Source organism: Urocampus carinirostris, chromosome 12 (genome assembly GCF_059441175.1).
Source record: "Urocampus carinirostris isolate Australia breed hairy pipefish chromosome 12, RoL_Ucar_1.0, whole genome shotgun sequence".
NCBI lineage: Eukaryota > Metazoa > Chordata > Actinopteri > Syngnathiformes > Syngnathidae > Urocampus > Urocampus carinirostris.
In genome coordinates, this window is record NC_142360.1 from 40,692,051 (window position 1) to 40,713,887 (window position 21,837).

At 45.5% G+C, this 21,837-nt stretch overlaps 1 protein-coding gene and 21 non-coding genes across 23 annotated transcripts; 1 reads left to right on the forward strand and 21 right to left on the reverse strand.

The window, feature by feature from the left end:
- Positions 1–306: 306 nt before the first annotated feature.
- On the reverse strand, positions 307–378 carry trnap-ugg (transfer RNA proline (anticodon UGG)). Its single transcript has one exon. It is a non-coding gene; the product is annotated as a tRNA-Pro (tRNA).
- A 131-nt stretch (positions 379–509) lies between these two features.
- On the reverse strand, positions 510–581 carry trnap-ugg (transfer RNA proline (anticodon UGG)). Its single transcript has one exon. It is a non-coding gene; the product is annotated as a tRNA-Pro (tRNA).
- Positions 582–712: 131 nt separating this feature from the next.
- On the reverse strand, positions 713–784 carry trnap-ugg (transfer RNA proline (anticodon UGG)). The gene has a single exon. It is a non-coding gene; the product is annotated as a tRNA-Pro (tRNA).
- Positions 785–915: 131 nt separating this feature from the next.
- trnap-ugg (transfer RNA proline (anticodon UGG)) lies at positions 916–987 on the reverse strand. Its single transcript has one exon. It is a non-coding gene; the product is annotated as a tRNA-Pro (tRNA).
- A 131-nt stretch (positions 988–1,118) lies between these two features.
- Positions 1,119–1,190, reverse strand: trnap-ugg (transfer RNA proline (anticodon UGG)). Its single transcript has one exon. It is a non-coding gene; the product is annotated as a tRNA-Pro (tRNA).
- Positions 1,191–1,516: 326 nt separating this feature from the next.
- Positions 1,517–1,588, reverse strand: trnap-ugg (transfer RNA proline (anticodon UGG)). The gene has a single exon. It is a non-coding gene; the product is annotated as a tRNA-Pro (tRNA).
- A 131-nt stretch (positions 1,589–1,719) lies between these two features.
- On the reverse strand, positions 1,720–1,791 carry trnap-ugg (transfer RNA proline (anticodon UGG)). The gene has a single exon. It is a non-coding gene; the product is annotated as a tRNA-Pro (tRNA).
- Positions 1,792–2,117: 326 nt separating this feature from the next.
- Positions 2,118–2,189, reverse strand: trnap-ugg (transfer RNA proline (anticodon UGG)). The gene has a single exon. It is a non-coding gene; the product is annotated as a tRNA-Pro (tRNA).
- Positions 2,190–2,320: 131 nt separating this feature from the next.
- trnap-ugg (transfer RNA proline (anticodon UGG)) lies at positions 2,321–2,392 on the reverse strand. Its single transcript has one exon. It is a non-coding gene; the product is annotated as a tRNA-Pro (tRNA).
- Positions 2,393–2,523: 131 nt separating this feature from the next.
- On the reverse strand, positions 2,524–2,595 carry trnap-ugg (transfer RNA proline (anticodon UGG)). Its single transcript has one exon. It is a non-coding gene; the product is annotated as a tRNA-Pro (tRNA).
- A 131-nt stretch (positions 2,596–2,726) lies between these two features.
- Positions 2,727–2,798, reverse strand: trnap-ugg (transfer RNA proline (anticodon UGG)). Its single transcript has one exon. It is a non-coding gene; the product is annotated as a tRNA-Pro (tRNA).
- A 131-nt stretch (positions 2,799–2,929) lies between these two features.
- Positions 2,930–3,001, reverse strand: trnap-ugg (transfer RNA proline (anticodon UGG)). The gene has a single exon. It is a non-coding gene; the product is annotated as a tRNA-Pro (tRNA).
- Positions 3,002–3,335: 334 nt separating this feature from the next.
- On the reverse strand, positions 3,336–3,407 carry trnap-ugg (transfer RNA proline (anticodon UGG)). Its single transcript has one exon. It is a non-coding gene; the product is annotated as a tRNA-Pro (tRNA).
- Positions 3,408–3,538: 131 nt separating this feature from the next.
- On the reverse strand, positions 3,539–3,610 carry trnap-ugg (transfer RNA proline (anticodon UGG)). The gene has a single exon. It is a non-coding gene; the product is annotated as a tRNA-Pro (tRNA).
- A 131-nt stretch (positions 3,611–3,741) lies between these two features.
- On the reverse strand, positions 3,742–3,813 carry trnap-ugg (transfer RNA proline (anticodon UGG)). The gene has a single exon. It is a non-coding gene; the product is annotated as a tRNA-Pro (tRNA).
- Positions 3,814–3,944: 131 nt separating this feature from the next.
- On the reverse strand, positions 3,945–4,016 carry trnap-ugg (transfer RNA proline (anticodon UGG)). Its single transcript has one exon. It is a non-coding gene; the product is annotated as a tRNA-Pro (tRNA).
- A 131-nt stretch (positions 4,017–4,147) lies between these two features.
- trnap-ugg (transfer RNA proline (anticodon UGG)) lies at positions 4,148–4,219 on the reverse strand. Its single transcript has one exon. It is a non-coding gene; the product is annotated as a tRNA-Pro (tRNA).
- A 131-nt stretch (positions 4,220–4,350) lies between these two features.
- Positions 4,351–4,422, reverse strand: trnap-ugg (transfer RNA proline (anticodon UGG)). The gene has a single exon. It is a non-coding gene; the product is annotated as a tRNA-Pro (tRNA).
- A 123-nt stretch (positions 4,423–4,545) lies between these two features.
- Positions 4,546–4,617, reverse strand: trnap-ugg (transfer RNA proline (anticodon UGG)). Its single transcript has one exon. It is a non-coding gene; the product is annotated as a tRNA-Pro (tRNA).
- A 326-nt stretch (positions 4,618–4,943) lies between these two features.
- Positions 4,944–5,015, reverse strand: trnap-ugg (transfer RNA proline (anticodon UGG)). The gene has a single exon. It is a non-coding gene; the product is annotated as a tRNA-Pro (tRNA).
- A 138-nt stretch (positions 5,016–5,153) lies between these two features.
- Positions 5,154–5,225, reverse strand: trnap-ugg (transfer RNA proline (anticodon UGG)). The gene has a single exon. It is a non-coding gene; the product is annotated as a tRNA-Pro (tRNA).
- Positions 5,226–16,167: 10,942 nt separating this feature from the next.
- On the forward strand, positions 16,168–20,278 carry mob3c (MOB kinase activator 3C). 2 transcript variants are annotated; one of them, XM_088349268.1, is made up of 4 exons: positions 16,168–16,234; positions 17,196–17,712; positions 18,096–18,298; positions 19,884–20,278. In XM_088349268.1, exons 2-4 carry the CDS (start codon positions 17,295–17,297, stop codon positions 19,911–19,913), a joined length of 651 nt encoding a protein of 216 aa, XP_088205394.1. In that variant the 5' UTR covers positions 16,168–16,234; positions 17,196–17,294; the 3' UTR covers positions 19,914–20,278. The 2 variants fall into 2 exon arrangements, with proteins under 2 accessions (XP_088205394.1, XP_088205395.1); XM_088349269.1 differs by having other exon boundaries at positions 16,177–16,265.
- Positions 20,279–21,837: the final 1,559 nt, after the last annotated feature.

Consider the following 21,837-nt stretch of genomic DNA (forward strand, 5'->3'; position numbering starts at 1 on the left):
TTCTGGAAAAGAATCTGTCTCTGAAAAAGGGCTCCAAAATTAAGATGAATACATTTGGGATCCATCACTCCTTGACTATACACCACAAGAGTCACTCTCAGGAGGGCCTGCCTGGGAATTGAACCCAGGACCTCACACACTCAAAGCGAGAATCATGCCACTAGACCAACAAGCCATGTCTAGGTATGAAATAAGTTCTGGAAAAGAATCTGTCTCTGAAACAGGGCTCCGAAATCCAGATGAAGACATTTGAGATCCATCACACCCTGACACAGTGACCGTACATCACAGGAGTTACTCTCAGGAGGGCTTGTCTGGGAATTGAACCCAGGACCTCTCACACCCAAAGCGAGAATCGTGCCACTAGACCAACAAGCCATGTCTAGATATGAAATAAGTTCTGGAAAAGAATCTGTCTCTGAAACAGGGCTCCAAAATCAAGATGAAGACATTTGAGATCCATCACACCTTGACACAGTGACCGTACATCATAGGAGTTACTCTCAGGAGGGCTTGTCTGGGAATTGAACCCAGGACCTCTCACACCCAAAGCGAGAATCGTGCCACTAGACCAACAAGCCATGTCTAGATATGAAATAAGTTCTGGAAAAGAATCTGTCTCTGAAACAGGGCTCCAAAATCAAGATGAAGACATTTGAGATCCATCACACCTTGACACAGTGACCGTACATCATAGGAGTTACTCTCAGGAGGGCTTGTCTGGGAATTGAACCCAGGACCTCTCACACCCAAAGCGAGAATCATGCCACTAGACCAACAAGCCATGTCTAGATATGAAATAAGTTCTGGAAAAGAATCTGTCTCTGAAACAGGGCTCCAAAATCAAGATGAAGACATTTGAGATCCATCACACCTTGACACAGTGACCGTACAACACAGGAGTTACTCTCAGGAGGGCTTGTCTGGGAATTGAACCCAGGACCTCTCACACCCAAAGCGAGAATCATGCCACTAGACCAACAAGCCATGTCTAGATATGAAATAAGTTCTGGAAAAGAATCTGTCTCTGAAACAGGGCTCCAAAATCAAGATGAAGACATTTGAGATCCATCACACCTTGACACAGTGACCGTACATCACAAGAGTCACTGTCAGGAGGGCTTGTCTGGGAATTGAACCCAGGACCTCTCACACCCAAAGCGAGAATCATGCCACTAGACCAACAAGCCAAGTCTAGATATGAAATAAGTTCTGGAAAAGAATGTGTCTCTGAAACAGGGCTCCAAAATCAAGATGAAGACATCTGAGATCCATCACACCTTGACCATACACCGCAAGAGTCACTCTCAGGAGGGCTTGTCTGGGAATTGAACCCAGGACCTCTCAGACCCAAAGCGAGAATCGTGCCACTAGACCAACAAGCCATGTCAAGATATAAAACAAGTTTTGGAAAATAATATGTCTCTGAAACAGGGCTCCAAAATCAAGATGAAGACATCTGAGATCCATCACACCTTGACACAGTGACCGTACATCACAAGAGTCACTGTCAGGAGGGCTTGTCTGGGAATTGAACCCAGGACCTCTCACACCCAAAGCGAGAATCATGCCACTAGACCAACAAGCCATGTCTAGATATGAAATAAGTTCTGGAAAAGAATCTGTCTCTTAAACAGGGCTCCAAAATCAAGATGAAGACATTTGAGATCCATCACACCTTGACACAGTGACCGTACATCACAGGAGTTACTCTCAGGATGGCTTGTCTGGGAATTGAACCCAGGACCTCTCACACCCAAAGCGAGAATCATGCCACTAGACCAACAAGCCATGTCTAGATATGAAATAAGTTCTGGAAAAGAATCTGTCTCTGAAACAGGGCTCCAAAATCAAGATGAAGACATCTGAGATCCATCACACCTTGACCATACACCGCAAGAGTCACTCTCAGGAGGGCTTGTCTGGGAATTGAACCCAGGACCTCTCAGACCCAAAGCGAGAATCGTGCCACTAGACCAACAAGCCATGTCAAGATATAAAACAAGTTTTGGAAAATAATATGTCTCTGAAACAGGGCTCCAAAATCAAGATAAAGACATCTGAGATCCATCACACCTTGACACAGTGACCGTACATCACAAGAGTCACTGTCAGGAGGGCTTGTCTGGGAATTGAACCCAGGACCTCTCACACCCAAAGCGAGAATCATGCCACTAGACCAACAAGCCATGTCTAGATATGAAATAAGTTCTGGAAAAGAATCTGTCTCTTAAACAGGGCTCCAAAATCAAGATGAAGACATTTGAGATCCATCACACCTTGACACAGTGACAGTACATCACAGGAGTTACTCTCAGGAGGGCTTGTCTGGGAATTGAACCCAGGACCTCTCACACCCAAAGCAAGAATCATGCCACTAGACCAACAAGCCATGTCTAGATATGAAATAAGTTCTGGAAAAGAATCTGTCTCTGAAACAGGGCTCCAAAATCAAGATGAAGACATTTGAGATCCATCACACCTTGACACAGTGACCATACAACACAGGAGTTACTCTCAGGAGGGCTTGTCTGGGAATTGAACCCAGGACCTCTCACACCCAAAGCGAGAATCATGCCACTAGACTAACAAGCCATGTCTAGATAAGAAATAAGTTCTGGAAAAGAATCTGTCTCTTAAACAGGGCTCCAAAATCAAGATGAAGACATTTGAGATCCATCACACCTTGACACAGTGACCGTACATCACAGGAGTTACTCTCAGGAGGGCTTGTCTGGGAATTGAACCCAGGACCTCTCACACCCAAAGCGAGAATCATGCCACTAGACCAACAAGCCATGTCTAGATATGAAATAAGTTCTGGAAAAGAATCTGTCTCTGAAACAGGGCTACAAAATCAAGATGAAGACATTTGAGATCCATCACACCTTGACACAGTGACCGTACATCACAGGAGTTACTCTCAGGAGGGCTTGTCTGGGAATTGAACCCAGGACCTCTCACACCCAAAGCGAGAATCATGCCACTAGACCAACAAGCCATGTCTAGATATGAAATAAGTTCTGGAAAAGAATCTGTCTCTGAAACAGGGCTCCGAAATCAAGATGAAGACATTTGAGATCCATCACACCTTGACACAGTGACCGTACATCACAGGAGTTACTCTCAGGAGGGCTTGTCTGGGAATTGAACCGAGGACCTCTCACACCCAAAGCGAGAATCATGCCACTAGACCAACAAGCCATGTCTAGATATGAAATAAGTTCTGGAAAAGAATCTGTCTCTGAAACAGGGCTCCGAAATCAAGATGAAGACATTTGAGATCCATCACACCTTGACACAGTGACCGTACATCACAGGAGTTACTCTCAGGAGGGCTTGTCTGGGAATTGAACCCAGGACCTCTCACACCCAAAGCGAGAATCATGCCACTAGACCAACAAGCCATGTCTAGATATGAAATAAGTTCTGGAAAAGAATCTGTCTCTGAAACAGGGCTCCGAAATCAAGATGAAGACATTTGAGATCCATCACACCTTGACACAGTGACCGTACATCACAGGAGTTACTCTCAGGAGGGCTTGTCTGGGAATTGAACCCAGGACCTCTCACACCCAAAGCGAGAATCATGCCACTAGACCAACAAGCCATGTCTAGATATGAAATAAGTTCTGGAAAAGAATCTGTCTCTGAAACAGGGCTCCGAAATCAAGATGAAGACATTTGAGATCCATCACACCTTGACACAGTGACCGTACATCACAGGAGTTACTCTCAGGAGGGCTTGTCTGGGAATTGAACCCAGGACCTCTCACACCCAAAGCGAGAATCATGCCACTAGACCAACAAGCCATGTCTAGATATGAAATAAGTTCTGGAAAAGAATCTGTCTCTGAAACAGGGCTCCGAAATCAAGATGAAGACATTTGAGATCCATCACACCTTGACACAGTGACCGTACATCACAGGAGTTACTCTCAGGAGGGCTTGTCTGGGAATTGAACCCAGGACCTCTCACACCCAAAGCGAGAATCATGCCACTAGACCAACAAGCCATGTCTAGATATGAAATAAGTTCTGGAAAAGAATCTGTCTCTGAAACAGGGCTACAAAATCAAGATGAAGACATTTGAGATCCATCACACCTTGACACAGTGACCGTACATCACAGGAGTTACTCTCAGGAGGGCTTGTCTGGGAATTGAACCCAGGACCTCTCACACCCAAAGCGAGAATCATGCCACTAGACCAACAAGCCATGTCTAGATATGAAATAAGTTCTGGAAAAGAATCTGTCTCTGAAACAGGGCTCCGAAATCAAGATGAAGACATTTGAGATCCATCACACCTTGACACAGTGACCGTACATCACAGGAGTTACTCTCAGGAGGGCTTGTCTGGGAATTGAACCCAGGACCTCTCACACCCAAAGCGAGAATCATGCCACTAGACCAACAAGCCATGTCTAAATATGAAATAAGTTCTGGAAAAGAATCTGTCTCTGAAACAGGGCTCCAAAATCAAGATGAAGACATTTGAGATCCATCACACCTTGACTATACACCACAAGAGTCACTCTCAGCAGGGCTTGTCTGGGAATTGAACCCAGGACCTCTCACACCCAAAGCGAGAATCATGCCACTAGACCAACAAGCCACGTCTAGATAAAAAAAAAGTTCTGGAAAAGAATCTGTCTCTGAAAAAGGGCTCCAAAATTAAGATGAATACATTTGGGATCCATCACTCCTTGACTATACACCACAAGAGTCACTCTCAGGAGGGCCTGCCTGGGAATTGAACCCAGGACCTCACACACTCAAAGCGAGAATCATGCCACTAGACCAACAGGCGGTGTCAAAATGTAAAATAAGTTCTGGAAAAGAATCTGTCTCTGAAACAGGGCTCCAAAATCAAGATGAAGACATTTGGGATCCATCAAACCTTGACACAGTGACCGTACATCACAGGAGTTACTCTCAGCAGGGCTTGTCTGGGAATTGAACCCAGGACCTCTCACACCCATAGCGAGAATCATGCCACTAGACCAACAAGCCACGTCTAGATACGAAATAAGTTCTGGAAAAGAATCTGTCTCTGAAACAGGGCTCCAAAATCAAGATGAAGACATTTGAGATCCATCACACCTTGACACAGTGACACAGTGACGTACATCACAGGAGTTACTCTCAGCAGGGCTTGTCTGGGAATTGAACCCAGGACCTCTCACACCCATAGCGAGAATCATGCCACTAGACCAACAAGCCACATCAAGATACGAAATAAGTTCTGGAAAAGAATCTGTCTCTGAAACAGGGCTCCAAAATCAAGATGAAGACATTTGAGATCCATCACACCTTGACACAGTGACACAGTGACGTACATCACAGGAGTTACTCTCAGCAGGGCTTGTCTGGGAATTGAACCCAGGACCTCTCACACCCATAGCGAGAATCATGCCACTCGACCAACAAGCCACATCAAGATACGAAATAAGTTCTGGAAAAGAATCTGTCTCTGAAACAGGGCTCCAAAATCAAGATGAAGACATTTGAGATCCATTACACCTTGACACAGTGACTGTACACCACAAGAGACTTACTCTTGTTTATTGATTTTATTGTTTGGCATTTTCAGGAATTTTGTATTGTTGTTGGATTTGAAATCTGTATGTAAAAATCTATAATTGTTTTGTATTCGACACATATTTTTCATCGATTTGTGAATATTTTAAATTGATATTGTGTTTATGTGTTTTTCCCCTGCAAACCATAATTTGATGCATGTTTTATTATTATTATTAAGATATGCTTTAAAAAAAATTGCAAAGAGCCGTTTGGGAGCCGACTCTTCTCAGTAGGCTGAGCCAAAAGAGCCGGTTTTCTAAATAGAGTAGTCCTCTTGGAGGCAATCAGTGATGTTTTCCCATGATATGTTGCCGCCATTTTCACTTTAAAAAAATAAAAGTTCATCATTTGCTCAGAAGGAAGAGCGCTCGTCTTGGGATCAAGAGGTCGCAGGTTCGATTCCTGGCTCTTCCGTGTTATTTGTGGAAGTGTCCTTGGGCAAGACACTGAATCCCTAATACCCCCAATAAGCAGGTCGGCGCCTTGCACGGCTGTCTCCCTATTGGTGTGTGAGTGTGTTTGTGAATGGGTAAGTGTGGAGCACATTGTAAAGCACTTTGGGAGGTCTTCATTGACTTGAAAAGCGCTATACAAATGCAGACTATAATTCAAACTGCAGCTGATCATTCTCTTGTGCTTCTCTGGGTGTTGTCCAGCCGGCCTGAGTGAAAACCTTGGCGGGCCTGTCGTGGCCCGCGGGCCGCACCATTGACACCTGAGACATCGTGTATTCATTGCTTGTTGCCGCGGTACAATCGCTCCATTGTCTGACACCGATACTGTACACGTAACGTTTTGTTATCGTTCAAGGGTCAAAAAGATCAACATTGGCAAGGAATTATTTTCTGTTCGAAGTCATAAAGCGTGGAAAAGAGGAGAATGCAAAACAAATCAGGGAGGATTTCAATCTATCTTTCATAAGTGCGATACAGGTCGATGGCCGGGACGGGGGAGCGAAACAGAAACGGGTCCAGAAAAGAGGTCGGCAACAGGTATCAGGCAGGAAACCGGGCAAAAACAGGTCGATGGCCGGGACGGGGGAGCAAAACAGAAACGGGTCCAGAAAAGAGGTCGGCAACAGGTATCAGGCAGGAAACGGGGCAAAAACAGGTCGATGGCCGAGACAGCGAAACAGAAACGGGTCCAGAAAAGAGGTCAGCAACAGGTATCAGGCAGGAAACCGGGCAAAAACAGGTCGATGGCCGGGACGGGGGAGCGAAACAGAAACGGGTCCAGAAAAGAGGTCGGCAACAGGTATCAGACAGGAAACGGGGCAAAAACAGGTCGATGGCCGGGACGGGGGAGCAAAACAGAAACGGGTCCAGAAAAGAGGTCAGCAACATGTATCAGGCAGGAAACCGGGCAAAAACAGGTCGATGGCCGGGACGGGGGAGCAAAAACAGAAACGGGTCCAGAAAAGAGGTCACCAACAGGTATCAGGCAGGAAACGGGGCAAAAACAGGTCGATGGCCGGGACGGGGGAGCGAAACAGAAACGGGTCCAGAAAAGAGGTCGGCAACAGGTATCAGGCAGGAAACGGGGCAAAAACAGGTCGATGGCCAGGACGGGGGAGCAAAACAGAAACGGGTCCAGAAGAGAAGTCGGCAACAGGTTTTAGGCAGGAAACAGAGCAAGATAGTGTCACAGAGTACAAAAGCTTGCCTAGCTGAGAGCATAGGTTCGCAGACAGTCTGACGGCTTCCTTTCGGAATACGGGAGTTTAAAAAGAGTCTAACAGCCAATCAGGTCTTGTGGCTGTTGGCGCCACCGGGTCAGCCGCAGGTGCCCCGAATCAGCAATCATGACATGATATATTATTTTCATTTTATACGATTTGACATTCGTTTTCTGTATTAGATGTTTTTGCACTTTTTTCATGGCCAAAATTTTCAGGGACTTTCCATCCCAATTTTCAATTCCTCCAGTACCATTAGAATCAAAAATGTATTTTGCAGGGACACAAACTGTCACAAACCAGGAACGGAGACGGGACCCAATTGCGTTCGTTTTACTCAGTTTTATTTACAAAGGGAAAAGGACTTGCATCCACGATCCGATGATCGTCGGTCACAGGTAGCAGATAGCTAGAAGGCGAGCGAAGGCAGTGTCGAGAGCGAGAAAAAACGGGTCGATGGCCATGACGGGGGAGCAAAAAACATAAATGGGTGGAGAAAAGAGGTCGGCAACGGGAATCAGACGGTAAACAGGGCAGGATAGAATCAGGAGTCACAAAAGCTTGCCTAGCGGGTAGCGTAGGTTCGCAGACAATCTGACAAATGTTGACAGGAAGGCGGGCGGGGGTTTAAAAAAGAGGAAGCAGCCAATCAGCGTTCGCGGCTAGCGCCCCGCATCAGTAATCATGACACAAACAGATGTGCAATTTTTTAATCTTACATGCACATTTATCAAGTTATGTTTTTTAGATCTTGAGTAAATCACAAATATATTTGTGGTCTGTCGTCAGACCGTCTGCGAACCTCAGTAACACTAGGCAAGCTTTTTGACTCGTTTCTGCTCCTGTCTGTTTCCTGGCTTTTTGACTCATTTTGGCTCCTGACCTCGTATACTCTGTTTTTCCCGGTTCTTGACTCGCTTTGGACCACGACCTCGTCTACTCCCGTCTCCTGGCTTTTCAACTCGTTTCTGGCTCCCGAGCACGCCTTTGCTCCCCCAACCCGGCTACTGACCTGCTTTGCCGATCCCGACGCCACCCTCGCTCGTCACGGAAGTCCCACTTCCGCGTTCAGAACGAACGGCTCCCCGCGACCACCGAGCTCCAGATCGTGTGTCGTCCTCCTGACCTGGTCTACTCTGTTTCCCGTTTTTTTGACCCGTTTTTGGCCCCTGACCTCGTGTACTCCCATCCTGGCTTTCGACTCGTTTCTGGCTCCTGATCACGCTTTTGCTCCCCTGTCCCAGCTACTGACCTGTTTTCCCGTTCCCGACGCCTTCCTCTCTCGCCATGATGTCCTACTTCTGCGTTCTGAACGAACAGCTCCCCGCAACCGGCGAGCTTCAGATCGTGTGTCCTCCTGACCTCGTCTACTCTGTTTCCCGTTTTTTTTTACTCCTTTTGGCTGCTGACCTCGTTTACTCTGTTTTTTGTTTATTTGTACTCGTTTTTGGCCCCTGACCTCTTGTACTCCCATCCTGGCTTTCGACTCGTTTCTGGCTCCTGATCACGCTTTTGCTCCCCTGTCCCGGCTACTGACCTGTTTTCCCGTTCCCGACGCCTTCCTCGCTCGCCATGATGTCCTACTTCTGCGTTCTGAACGAACAGCTCCCCGCAACTGGCGAGCTTCAGATCGTGTGTCCTCCTCCTGACCTCGTCTACTCTGTTTCCCGTTTTTTTTTGACTCCTTTTGGCTGCTGACCTCGTTTACTCTGTTTTTTGTTTATTTTTACTCGTTTTTGGCCCCTGACCTCGTGTACTCCCATCCTGGCTTTCGACTCGTTTCTGGCTCCTGATCACGCTTTTGCTCCCCTGTCCCGGCTAATGACCTGTTTTCCCGTTCCCGACGCCTTCCTCGCTCGCCATGATGTCCTACTTCTGCGTTCTGAACGAACAGCTCCCCGCAACCGGCGAGCTTCAGATCGTGTGCACCCTCCTTTCCCAACAAAACTCTGTGAAACATTACGCTACTGGGTCCTGTCTCCATTCTGATTTCTGACAGTAGTGGGACTTCCGTGACGAGTGAGGGTGGCGTCAGGAACGGGAAAACAGGTTATTAGCCGTGGTAAAAACAGAGTATACGAAGTAGGGAGCCAAAACGGGTCCAACAGCCAGGAAACAGACGGGAGCAAAAACGGGCGGGAGTCAGGGTCGAAAAAAGCTTGCCTAGAGTACGCTGAGGTTCGCAGACGGACTGACAACAGGTGACAGAAAGCAGTGGGTTTAAACAGGGACAGGGAGCCAATCAGAGTCCGAGGAAGTTGGCGCCAAAGGAGAAGACTCAGGTGTCCCGCATCAGTAATCAGAGACCATGGCTGGGAATGTAGTGATACAAAAGGATACAGCGAGTAAATACTTCATTAATATAAGTGGATAAATATGATGTGCATTTATAACAACTAAATAAATAATGTGATCATCAAAGTAATGATGCTTATACACGAATACATGCAGTATAGAACGTCAATCGACAACGAACCGGGACAGGGTCTCGACCTCACGGCCCATTCGGGTTCCGTCGGAATCCCAAAACCTGATCCAAAACCAACACAGAGGCCCGATTGTTACTGTCTGTCATCCGTCGGCTCGAGCGGATGTTTGACAGAGGAGCCTTGTAGAAACCGTGTTTTCCTACCGCATGCTTGTCATAGTTAAGGCACTTGAAGTCAAAAACTGCAATTGCTGCGTTCAAGGACCTTCTCTCCAGTTTTCCTTCGACGGAGGCGCGTTTCTAAAGTGACAAACGAGCGACCGGGAGTATCACACTCAATGGTTTCCGAACCCGTTCCATTTTCTCGGTAATGAAGGATTTTATACATTTGACTATAAAGGATTTTATACGATTGAATACAAGTTCCGTTTATTGAGTTTAATGCTGTAGTTATTTACTGACTGTGCTTTTATTCAATAAGCAGTGAAAGTTCAGGGCACCCTGGTAGGAAATATTTTTTACAGGGATGGCGGGAACGGGACGTAAGGCTGATAAGATAATCAGTGCATCCAGACGCAGAAAGGCCTTGATGACAGAGGACGGCAGGTATTGTTTTGAGAAACGCTCTCTGTTCGCTTTTATTTCCCTCTATCTCTTTTTTCAATTTCTCCTTTTCCTCTCTCAGTCTCAATTTTACTCTTTTATTCTCTCTCTTCTTACTCTCTCTCTTTCTCTCTATGTTGTCTCTCTTATTTTCTCTCTTTTTATATCCCTTTTCTCTCTTCTTTTATTTACAATATCTCATCTTTTGATCTCTCTCTTGCTCTCACTCTCTCTTTTCATTTTCTCTCCTCCTCTTTTCTCTCTCTCATTTTTTCTCTCCTTTCTCTCCCCACCCACTCCCTTATTTTTTTTCTCCCTGTATAATTTACTGGACTGCCCTCCTCTTTCTTTCTTTCCTTCTTTCCTTTCTTAGTAGTACAAGATAAGTTCTGTTTATCTTGTACTCTGATGAGTTGCAAAGAGTAGCTCTCACCTTGAACACCGCTCTAAGACTTGAGTGCAGGAGGCCTCCAAGTGGTCAATTTGAAGTATTACAGCTATGGGGAGTGACGTCACAATATATCCGCACACTAAAATCGAGTACGGTTGAATTTTGGGGGTTTATGACGATAATACAAAACAATTGAAGATATTTAATCCTCCGGTTCTGTTTTATATGGAACATAAGGTCCAGAGAAATAATTGATTGTTGTTGTTATCATTTGAGCCATCTTTGTATATTTTTGCTGTCATGCGGGGAAAAACGCGTTGACCAGGGCCGGACTGGTAGATTGAAGCGATAGAAAGAAAGGGAAGCGAAAGAAAAAGAGAGATGGAGCAGAAGAGAAAGAAAAAGAGGTAGAAAAAGAGAAAAAGAAAAACAAAGTGGAGTAAGAAAGGAAAACAAAAATGCTCAAAATATAACCAAGATTATATATATATATATATATATATATATATATATATATATATATATATATATATATATATAGTACTAAATTTGTGTGCCAACTTTGCCCCATTGTCCTTTTGGGTGTCTGCAAAAAAAGTACTCCAAAAATACTTCAAAATACTACAAAACTAAATATCAAAAAAGTGCTTAAAACAGGGACCTAACATATTATTTTGTCTTCATTCTGAAAAGAAAACTAGAAATACTGCAAAAATACTACTATGGTAATACTACGACACAAAAAGACCATTATAGAAATATTACAACTGAAATATTGCAAAAAACACAACTACAGAAATAGTAGAAAATAATTAAGAAATACTACAAAGATACTAGTATCGAAATAATTCAGAATATTTCCACAGAAAAACTACAAAAATACCACCCTAGTATCACTATAATACAAAAATACTGCTACAAAAATAGGACAATGGAAATACCACACAATTTCACTGCAGAAATACTACAAAATAAAAGTACAGTAATACTATAATACTACAGAAATACTACAAAAATCTGACAGCAGAATTTTACAAAAACACCACAAAGTTAAAGTAAGACTATAAAAGTACAGCAGATATAGTACAAATATTCTTATATGGAAATACCACAAGAATTCAAGTGCAAAAATACTACAAAAATACAAATAAAGTAATACTAGAAAAATTCTACAAAGATTTTACTATAAAAATACTACAAAAACACAGGTGCAAAAAGACAACAAAAATATAAACAAAATACTACAAAAATAAAACTACAATACTAATTCAGCAGTAATACAACATTTTGACTTCCGTGTCAGGACCAGAACGGAAACAGAACCCAATCGCGTTATGCTTCTCACAAGTTTTATTGGAAGAAAGAGAAAGGGTGATCGCTGGACGCGGGAAGCAGGTCGCTCTGAACGTGGCGGTGTCTGGAACAGAAAAACAGGTCAGTAGCCGGGACAGGAGCGCAAAAACGTGGTCGGGGTCGGAAGCCAGGAAAGGAGAGTAGACGTGGTCGGGGACAAAAAGAGATCGAAAGCCAGGACTCGAGAGAAGACGTGGTCAGGATCAAAACCGGGTTGAAGCCGGGGGACAGACGGGAGCAAAAACAGGTGGGATTCAGGGTCAAAAAAGGCTTGCCTAGTGTTAACTGAGGTTCGCAGACGGACTGACAAAAGGGGACAGATAGGAGTGGGTTTAAATAGGGACAGGGAGCCAATCAGAGTCCGAAGCAAATGGCGCCAAATGAGCGAGCACAGGCGATTCCTATCGTTAATCATAAAAAAAAAAATCAAAAATACCACAAAGATACAGTAATACTACAGATATATTACAAAAATTCTACTTAAGAAATACCACAGAAATACCACAATGCGGGGCTAGGAATGAAATGAACCATTTCAAGGCAGTAGAGTATTTCTGAAGCATCATTCACAGTTGTTGTTTTTATGTAGCGTGTTTCCTGATATTTTAAGCCTATCTTGTACCTTAATGACGGAAAAGAGAGTTTTTTAGAAATACAAAAATAAACATTTTGAGGGGTGCATGAATTTGGTGGTGCATGAGCACCCCCAAAAAACGGGCTGGTTACGCCCATGTTTCAAACTGCCATGAAAAAGAAGATATCGGGACATTTTTGTGGGCTTTTTTTGCAACACGCTGCTCTGATGGTTGGTTGCCCGGGTGGATTCCTTAACCAAGAGAGTCGTAGGGGCACTATTTCCTGTGGTGTGTCTTGGGCAAGTACAGCCTGGTGGCGCCCATCCCTTTCCAGGCCAAGATATCCTTCTTTCATGTTACATTCACTGCTCTGGACTTGTGGCAAATGGATCAAGACAGGGAAGCGGGGAGGGTCTTTGAGGAAAAACAAAGAGGAAGGACTCAAAGAAGGCCTTTCCCCTTACAGGTTTACCACACTTTTTTGGGAAGCGGCACTTTCGGCTCGGCTCCCAAACGGCTCTTCGGATTGTTTTAGGTGCTTTCATCCGCGTTCTACCGATTATTATGCAACATTATGCACGAAATGGATTAAAAAAGGGAAAAATTAAGCAAAAAAAAAATCAACAAAAATAAACAAAAGAAAGAAAGAAAAGAAGAAAAAAAGAGAAAAGGAAAAATTTGAAAACCAAGAAACGAAGGAAAAAAAAGGAAAGAAAAAAGGGAAAAAAGAAAAAAAGAAACAAGAGTAAAGTCAAGTCAAGTCAAGTCATTTTTATTTGTATAATATAGAAGAGAGCCAGCTCCCTATTGACGGAAAGCCGGGCCCCGTCTCTCACTTCAAAGAGTTGTCACATAAAGCCGTTTCGTTTACCAATGACACATGACCATAGAAAGGAGACAACTCCCTGTCGGCAGGGTAGCCTGTCTGAGTCGTCTAGCAGAGCCGTTTGGTTCCCCAATGACACATGACCGTAGAAGGGAGTCAGCTCACTATTGATGGAAAGTCGACCCCTGTCATTCACTTCAAAGAGTCGTCTCATGTAGTCGTTTTGTTTGCCATTGACATATGACTATAGAAGGGAGCCAACCCTCTGTTGGAGGGGAGCGGCTCCCGGCTCTCACTTCAAAGAGTCATCTCACAGAGCCGTTTGGTCTGCCAATGACACGTGACCACAGAAGGGAGCCATCTCCCTATTGATGCAAAGCCAGCCCCCGTCGTTCACTTCAAAGAGTCGTCTCACAGAGCCGTTTAGTTTGCCATGAACACATGACCAAAGAAGGGAGCCAGCTCCTTATTGATGGAAAGCCGGCCCCTGTCTCTCACTTCAAAGAGTCGTCTCATAGAGCCGTTTTACCCGACAATGACACTTGACTATAGAAGGGAGGCAACTCTCTGTTGACGGGGAGCCGGCTCCCGTCTCTCACGTCAAAGAGTCGTTCACAGAGGCGTTTGGTCCGCCAATGACACATGACTATTGAATGGCGCCAACTCTCTGTTGATAGAAAGCCGGAGCCCGTCGTTCCCTTCAAAGAGTTGTCTCATGGAGTTGTTTCGTTCGCCATTGACACATGACCATAAAAAGGAGCCAAATTTCTGTCGTCGGGGAAGCCAGCTCCTGTCTCTCACTTCAAAGAGTCATCTCACAGAGCCATTTTGTTTGCTAACAACACATGACTATAGAAGGGAGCCAACACTCTGTTGGAGGGGAGCTGGCTCCCGGCTCTCACGTCAAAGAGTAGTTTCACAGAGCTGTTTGGTTCGCCAATGACACGGTACTGCAGAAGGGAGACAAATCTCTATCGGCAGGGAAGCCGGCCCCCGTCTCTCACTTGAAAGAGTCGTCTCATAGAGTTGTTTTGTCCGCCAATGACACATGACTGTAGAAGGGAGCCAACTCTCTGTTGGAGGGGAGCCGGCTCCCGTCTCTCACCTCAAAGAGTCGTCTCATAGAGCCGTTTCGCTCGACAATGACACATGACTAGAGAAGGGAGCCAACTTTCTGTTGGAAGGAAGCTGGCCCCCGTTGTTCACTTCAAAGAGTCATCTCACAGATCCTTTTCATTTGACAATGACATGTGACTATACAGTAGAAGGGAGCTGCTCCCTATTGATGGAAAGTCAACCTCCGTCTCTCACTTCAAAGAGTCGTCTCACAGAGCCGTTTGGTTCGCCAATGACACATGACTATAGAAAGGAGCCAACTCTCTGTTGGAGGGGAGCCGGCTTCCGTCTCTCACCTCAAAGAGTCGTCTCATAGAGCCGTTTTACCCGACAATGAAACTTGACTATAGAAGGGAGGCAACTCTCTGTTGACGGGGAGCCGGCTCCCGTCTCTCACGTGAAAGAGTGGTTCACAGAGGCGTTTGGTCCGCCAATGACACATAACTATTGAATGGCGCCAACTCTCTGTTGATAAAAATCCGGAGCCCGTCGTTCCCTTCAAAGAGCCGTCTCACAGAGCCATTTTGTTTGCTAATAACACATGACTATAGAAGGGAGCCAACCCTCTGTTGGAGGGGAGCCGGCTCCCGGCTCTCCCGTCAAAGAGTCGTTTCAGAGAGCTGTTTGGTTCGCCAATGACACGGTACTGTAGAAGGGAGCCAAATCTCTATCGGCAGGGAAGCCAGCCCCCGTCTCTCACTTGAAAGAGTCGTCTCATAGAGCTGTTTTGTCCGCCAATGACACATGACTGTAGAAGGGAGCCAACTCTCTGTTGGAGGGGAGCCGGCTCCCGTCTCTCACCCTCAAAGAGTCTTCTCACAGTGCTGTTTGGTTCGCCAATGACACATGACTATAGAAAGGAGCCAAATCTCTGTCGGCAGGGAAGCCGGCTCCCGTCTCTCACTTTAAAGAATCGTCTCATACAGCCGTTTTCTTCACCATTGACACATGACTGTAGAAGGGAGCCAACTCTCTGTTGGAGGGGAGCAGGGTCCCGGCCTTCACTATAAAGAGTCGTCTCACAGAGCCATTTTGTTTGCCAATGACACATGACCATAGAAGGGAGCCAAATCTCTGTCGACAGGGAAGCTGGCTCCTGTCTCTCACTTCAAAGAGTCGTCTCACAGAAGCATTTGGTCCGCCAATGACATGTGATTATAATAGGGAGCCAGCTCCCTATTAAAAGCTGGCCCCTGTCTCTCACTTCAAAGAGTCGTCTCATAGAGCTGTTTTACCCGACAATGACACTTGACTATAGAAGGGAGCCAACTCTCTGTTGGAGGGGAGCAGGGTCCCGTCCTTCACTATAAAGAGTGGTCTCACAGAGCCATTTTGTTCGCCAATGACACATGACTATTGAATGGAGACAACTCAACACCGGCTCCCGTCTCTCCCTTCAAAGAGTGGTCTCACAGAGCCGTTTCATTCGCCAATGACACATGACAACCCCCACCCCCACCACACATTTAAAGCAAGAAGAGAGTTGAGAAGACAAAGTCAGGATATGACATCACTCAGAGAAGGGAAGCCAAAAGACAATTTCAGCTTTTTTCTGACACTCGACTTGGATTTCTGGAGGGGGACAGCGGGGGACTTTAGGGGGGGGGGGGGAAGCAGCTGAAGCTGTCCTCTAAAATTCCACCGCCGCCTCTCCTTTGGTCAGCGTCGCCGAGCCCCTGCAGGTACAATGCCGACGACTCTTTCCTCACAGACGTGAGTTACTTAATACTCCCGGTCTGGATTTTCACTTCCGAGCGGTTTAAAGTACGGAGGGTTCCTAAAAATGACGCTGGTATGCGTACGGGAGGAAAACGCAGGATCGGACATGCTTGAGGCCGGCAGAAGGGGTTTTTTTTTTAGCTCACATGTGTTCGTCTTTCGGGACCGGCGTTGCGCGGAAAAACAGTACTTAGTTATGGCTACTTCGTTTAAATAGTAATTCAGTTACCCCCCCTAGATTACTGAGACCAAAAAGTACCATGTATTTCCCTATGTCTCACTCCAAGCCAGGGGTGTCAAACTCATTTGAACTCGGGGGCCACACCATAGAACAAACATTCTCTCGGGGGCCGGACTAGTAGATTAAAAAGAAAGAAAAAGAAAGATAGAGAAATAAGAGAAAGAGGGAGGGAAGAGGAGAGAGGGCAGGACAAAGAGAGAGAGGGAGAGAGCGTGAGAAATAAAAGAGAAAAAGTCATGAGAGAGGGGAAAAAGAAAGGGAGAGGAAGAAAGAAATCCCAAGAGAAATAGAAAGACAGAAGGAGAGAAAAGAGAAAAGAAAGCGCGAAGGGTAGGAAGAGAGAAAGAGAAAAGAGAGAACAGGAAAAAAGGAAGTTAAAGTAAAATAAGTTAAAAAGACACAGAGAGAAAGAGACAAAGAGCAACAAAGGAAGAGAAAAAAGAGAGACACAGAGAGTGAAAGAGACAGAGACAGAGAGTGGGAGAAAAGAGAGGTGGAGAGAGAGAGAGAGAGAGAGAGAGATAGATAGATAGATAGATAGACAGATAGATAGATAGATAGATAGATCTATCTATTTATTTATTTTTATCTTCTACTTCACAAACTGTCTGGTATTGTTATAAAAATTGTGAAAAAAGGTAAAGGTGTGGGCCGACAGAAAGAAAATGTCTTCTATTCTGCAGTGAAGAATTTGGAGCCGGTCCGGACAAGACTCTTCCCTCTCGGTGACGTCCTCCTCAAGAGCATCAAACGCATTCTGGAGATTCCAACCTCCTCGGGAGATGGCTTTGTGCCTGGGTCAAGTCTTCAGCAAAGACAAAACCTTCCGACCCAGGAAGCGTTTCGAACCCGGGACCCAACGTTTCGAACTCTACAAGAAGGCCCAGGCCTCGCTCAAGTCCGGCCTGGACTTGAGGAAAGTGGTGCAGCTCCCCGAAGGCGAGAACCTCAACGATTGGGTGGCCATGCACGTGGTGGACTTCTTCAACAGAGTCAATTTGATTTACGGGACGGTGAGCGAGTACTGCACCCAGCGGACCTGCCCCATCATGTCGGGCGGCCTCAGGTACGAGTACAGGTGGCAGGACGGGGACGAGTACAGGAAACCCACCAAGCTGCCCGCGTTGGTCTACATGAACCTGATGATGGACTGGATAGAGTCGCTCATCAACGATGAGGAGATCTTCCCCACTCGAGTAGGTAAGTGTTAGATCTAAAACGACGGAGAGCTCAACCATATTGACTGATGGTAGGAGAAATTCAGACAAGGACTTTTGGTATTTTGAATGGTAAAATGGCCTCCAAACGTTTTGAGGATAATCAAGATGCTAAGTGGTAAATGGTCTGCATTTCTATAGCGCTTTCAAAGGCAACGAAGAGCTCCCAAAGCGCTTTACAATGTGCTTCACACTTACACATTCACACACACGCTCACACACCAATAGGGAGTCAGCCTCCAAACGTTTTGAGGATAATCAAGATGCTAAATGGTCTGCATTTGTATAGCGCTTTTCAAGTCAATGAAGACCTCCCAAAGCGCTTTACAATGTGCTTCACACTTACCCATTCTGTGTTGACTGCAGGTGTTCCCTTCCCAAAGAATTTCCAGCAGGTGTGCAAGAAGATCCTGAGCCGGCTCTTTCGGGTTTTCGTGCACGTTTACATCCATCACTTTGACAGCATCTGCAGCATGGGGGCCGAAGCCCACATCAACACCTGCTACAAGCACTACTATTTCTTCATTTCGGAGTTTCACCTCATCGACTGCTCGGAACTTGAGCCTTTGGTGAGATACCGGCATTATCTTCATCTTGTGCAAAAAGTCAGTGTCGTATGTTTCTGATCGGGAAGTATGGAATGAAACGAAGATTCGTGAAAGTCAGTTTTGGGGATAATACCGTTAGACATAATTGGCTCCCTGTCCCTATTTAAACCCAGTCCTGTCAATACCCTGTTGTCAGTCCGTCTGCGAACCTTTGTTTATACAAGGCAAGCCTTTTTCGACCCTGACTCCCGCCTGTCCCGGTTTTGCTCCCGTCTGTCACCGGCTTCGACCTATTTTTGATCCCGACTACTCTCCCGTCCTGGCTTACGACTCGTTTCCGACCCCGACCACGCTTTGCTCTCCCAGTCCCAGCTACCGACCAGTTTTTCCGTCCCTGACACCGCCATCGCTTGCTACAGAATAGCAAACTGAGTACGAGAGCGACTTGCTTCCCGCGTCCAGCGAACACCGGATCGTGGGCTTTCTTTCAATAAAACTTGTGGTAAATGTTACGCAATTGGGTCCTGTTTCCGTTCTGGTCCTGACATCTTCGGATTACTTTTCCGCTGTTACCGTACTTTGAATAAGAGATTGTTTTCATTCCATTAAATGCAACTTTTTTGCAATCTCCTGTGACTTTTAGGCTAGGTTCGCTGCAGAGCTTAAAACTAGAAGGAGCACAGCCAAGCCATTCGGTTTTCCTGGATAGAACTGTCACGACCAGAACGGAATTCGGACCCAAATGCGTAGCGTTAACCACAAGTTTATTGAATAGAAAGAGGAAGGGCAGCGCCCGCGATCAAGTGCTCGCTGGACCACAAGTGTCGGATAAATCTGTTACTGGTGAGGTGCAATAAATACTAATAGGTTCTAAAATACCTGTTTGTGTCACGGTTGCCATGGCGCCCAATTGGCCCCGCTTGTGTGGTGCCATCTGCGGCTCGTTGACAGATAGGCTTTCTGTCTATTTAAGCTCAGTGCTCTCACTCTTCCTTTGTCAGCCCGTCAACAAACCTCTGCCCCGTAAGACGTGAGCTTTGACTCAGTCCTGTTTCCTGTTGCTATTTCCTGTCCGGTACTGTTCCCTTTTATTTTTTTCCTGTTTAATATCGGTTTCGAGTTTTGTTACCGTCTAGTTTCGTCCAGTTTATTATTCTCTCCAGTTTTCGTTCCCGTCTCGTTTCTCCTGTTTATTTTCGATATCCTGTTTCATTATCAATCCTGTCTGTCCCGTCCTGTCCGATATCAACTCGGGAAATTGGTATCGATCTTGTCGGCCTCTGGCTTCCTATCATTCCACGCCAGACTGCTGCCTATCGTGCATGACTCCCATTTCCCGTAAAATAAAAGGCTCGTGTGAGAAACGTCACGCATTTGGGTCCTCCTCCTGTTCTGGTTCTTGACAGTTTGTTCTTCTCTATTCAACTGACTCGTAAACTGCTCAGAAAATTTCCAATTCTTTGACATGCAACAAGTTCTTGTTGATGTAACAGAAATTAATTTCCTGATATAACGTAGAGTAATTTCGTTACTAACTCAGTTACTTTTTGGAAAAAGTATTGAGTAACTATAACAGATTACTTTTTTTTGTTTGATTTCCACGCAGAAAGAGATGACGGAGAAGATTTGCAATTAAATAGAAGAAGACGAGGACTTCAGTGAACTTTGAACTTTGACATCAGTGTGTATCGTTACGATGTGTGCTGTGCCAGTGTCACTGTGAATATTTTTTTACTATCCCACTATGCTCTTTTTGGGGGTGGGGTTAAAATAGGTGTTACTTTCCTATTCACTGGTGCTTTATTTTTGTCTTATGGGGGTGGTCTCCGAGCTAGCTAATGTTTCCCTCGGTCTTGCATCCTCTTGACCAGGGGTGTCAAACTCATTTTAGCTCGGGGGCCACACGATAGAACAAACGTTCTCTCGGGGGCCGGGCTAGTATATTAGAGAGAAAGAAAAAGAGAGAAAGAAATAAGACAAAGCGAAGGAGAGAAAAAGCGAGAGGGTGGGACAATGAAAGAGAGAAAGGGAGAAAGAGAGAGAGAGGGAGAGAGAATGTGAGAAACAAAAAAGACAAATAGTGAGAGAGGGGGAAAGAAAGAGAGAAAGAATGATATCCAAAGAGAAATAGAAAGAGAGAAAGAGGGAAGGAGAGAAAAGAGAAGGGGAGAAATAGAGAATGGGAGAAGGGGAAAGCAGGAGAGAGCAAAAGAGAAAAAAGGAAAAATGGAAGAGAGAGCAAAAGAAGGTAAAAAGACACAGAGAGAGAAAGAGTCAAAGATAAACAAAGAAAGAGACACAGAAAGTGAAAGAGGGAGAGACACAGAGAGTGAGAGAAAAAGGGAGGAAAAGAGAGAGAGAGAGAGAGAGAAAGCGAGAGAGAGAGAGAGAGAAAGAGAGAAAGAAAGAAATACAAGTAGAGTGTCTTTGTTTGAGGCACCTGGCTTTGGCAACATCAAGTGGACATATTTAGACCTGCAGCTCGTTTTTCTCTTGCGCTTCTCTGAGCGTTGTCTCGCGGGCCGGATTCAATCCCTTAGCGGGCCTGATCTGGCCCCCGGGCTGCATGTTTGACACCCCTGCTCTTGACCCTTTGCACACACGGGACCTAACTTCGTACCGTAAACTGTAGTAAACGGTACTCCTGCAAACAGTAAACAGAAGACAACATAAGCAAATAGCTATACTAGGGGTTGGGAACCTATGGCTCACGAGCCATATATGGCTCTTTTCATGAGTACATTGTCAGGACCAGAACAGAGACAGGACCCACTTGCGTTACATTTCTCTTAGTTTTATTGGGAAGAAGGGAAAGGATTGCACCCACGATCCGGTGATCGCTGGTCACGGGGAGCAGGTCGCTCTGAACGCGGAAGTGGCACTTCCGTGGCGCGGGATGGCCGTGTCGGGAGCGGAAAAAACAAGTCAGTAGCCGGGATAGGAGAGCAAAAACGTGGTCGGGGTCGGAAGCGAGTCGTAAGCCAGAAAAGGAGAGAAGACGTAGTCGCTGACAAAAAAGAGGTCAAAAGCCGGGACGGGAGAGCAGACTTGGTCAGGATCAAAAACGGGTTGAAGCCAGGGACAGGCGGGAGCATAAAAGGGACTGGTGGGAGTCAGGGTCGAAAAAGGCTTGCCTAGTGTTCACTGAGGTTCGCAGACGGACTGACAACAGGGGACAGACAGGACTGGGTTCAAGTAGTGACAGGGAGCCAATCAGAACATTGACGTCACGTGCAAAGGGTCAATTGTGCTATCCTGTGCATGTATTCATGATTGGAATTTTATAAGCTTTATAAGCATATATTTATAAGCTATTTTGGGTTCTTTGGGATTGTATTTGTAATAGCGAAGGCTTTTTGAAGTTTAAGACACCCTGGATTTCAGGGTTGAATTTGTCAAGCTAAAAGGGAAAAATGTTTATGAATAAATGGAATTTACCTATGAAAGTGTTGGTTCTCAAAATTCATTCCACCAAAGTATTGGCATTACTTTCGGGTCTGCCAAATAAAGGATTTTATACATTTTGACTCTAAAGGATTTTATACGATTGACTAATGCAA

Coding starts and splice junctions, on each gene's coding strand:
- mob3c (XM_088349268.1), top strand. CDS start 17,295: ATGGCTTTGTGCCTGGGTCAAGTCTTCAGCAAAGACAAAACCTTCCGA. Junction 17,713..18,095: donor GATCTTCCCCACTCGAGTAG/GTAAGTGTTAGA, acceptor TGTTGACTGCAG/GTGTTCCCTTCCCAAAGAAT. Junction 18,299..19,883: donor GCTCGGAACTTGAGCCTTTG/GTGAGATACCGG, acceptor ATTTCCACGCAG/AAAGAGATGACGGAGAAGAT.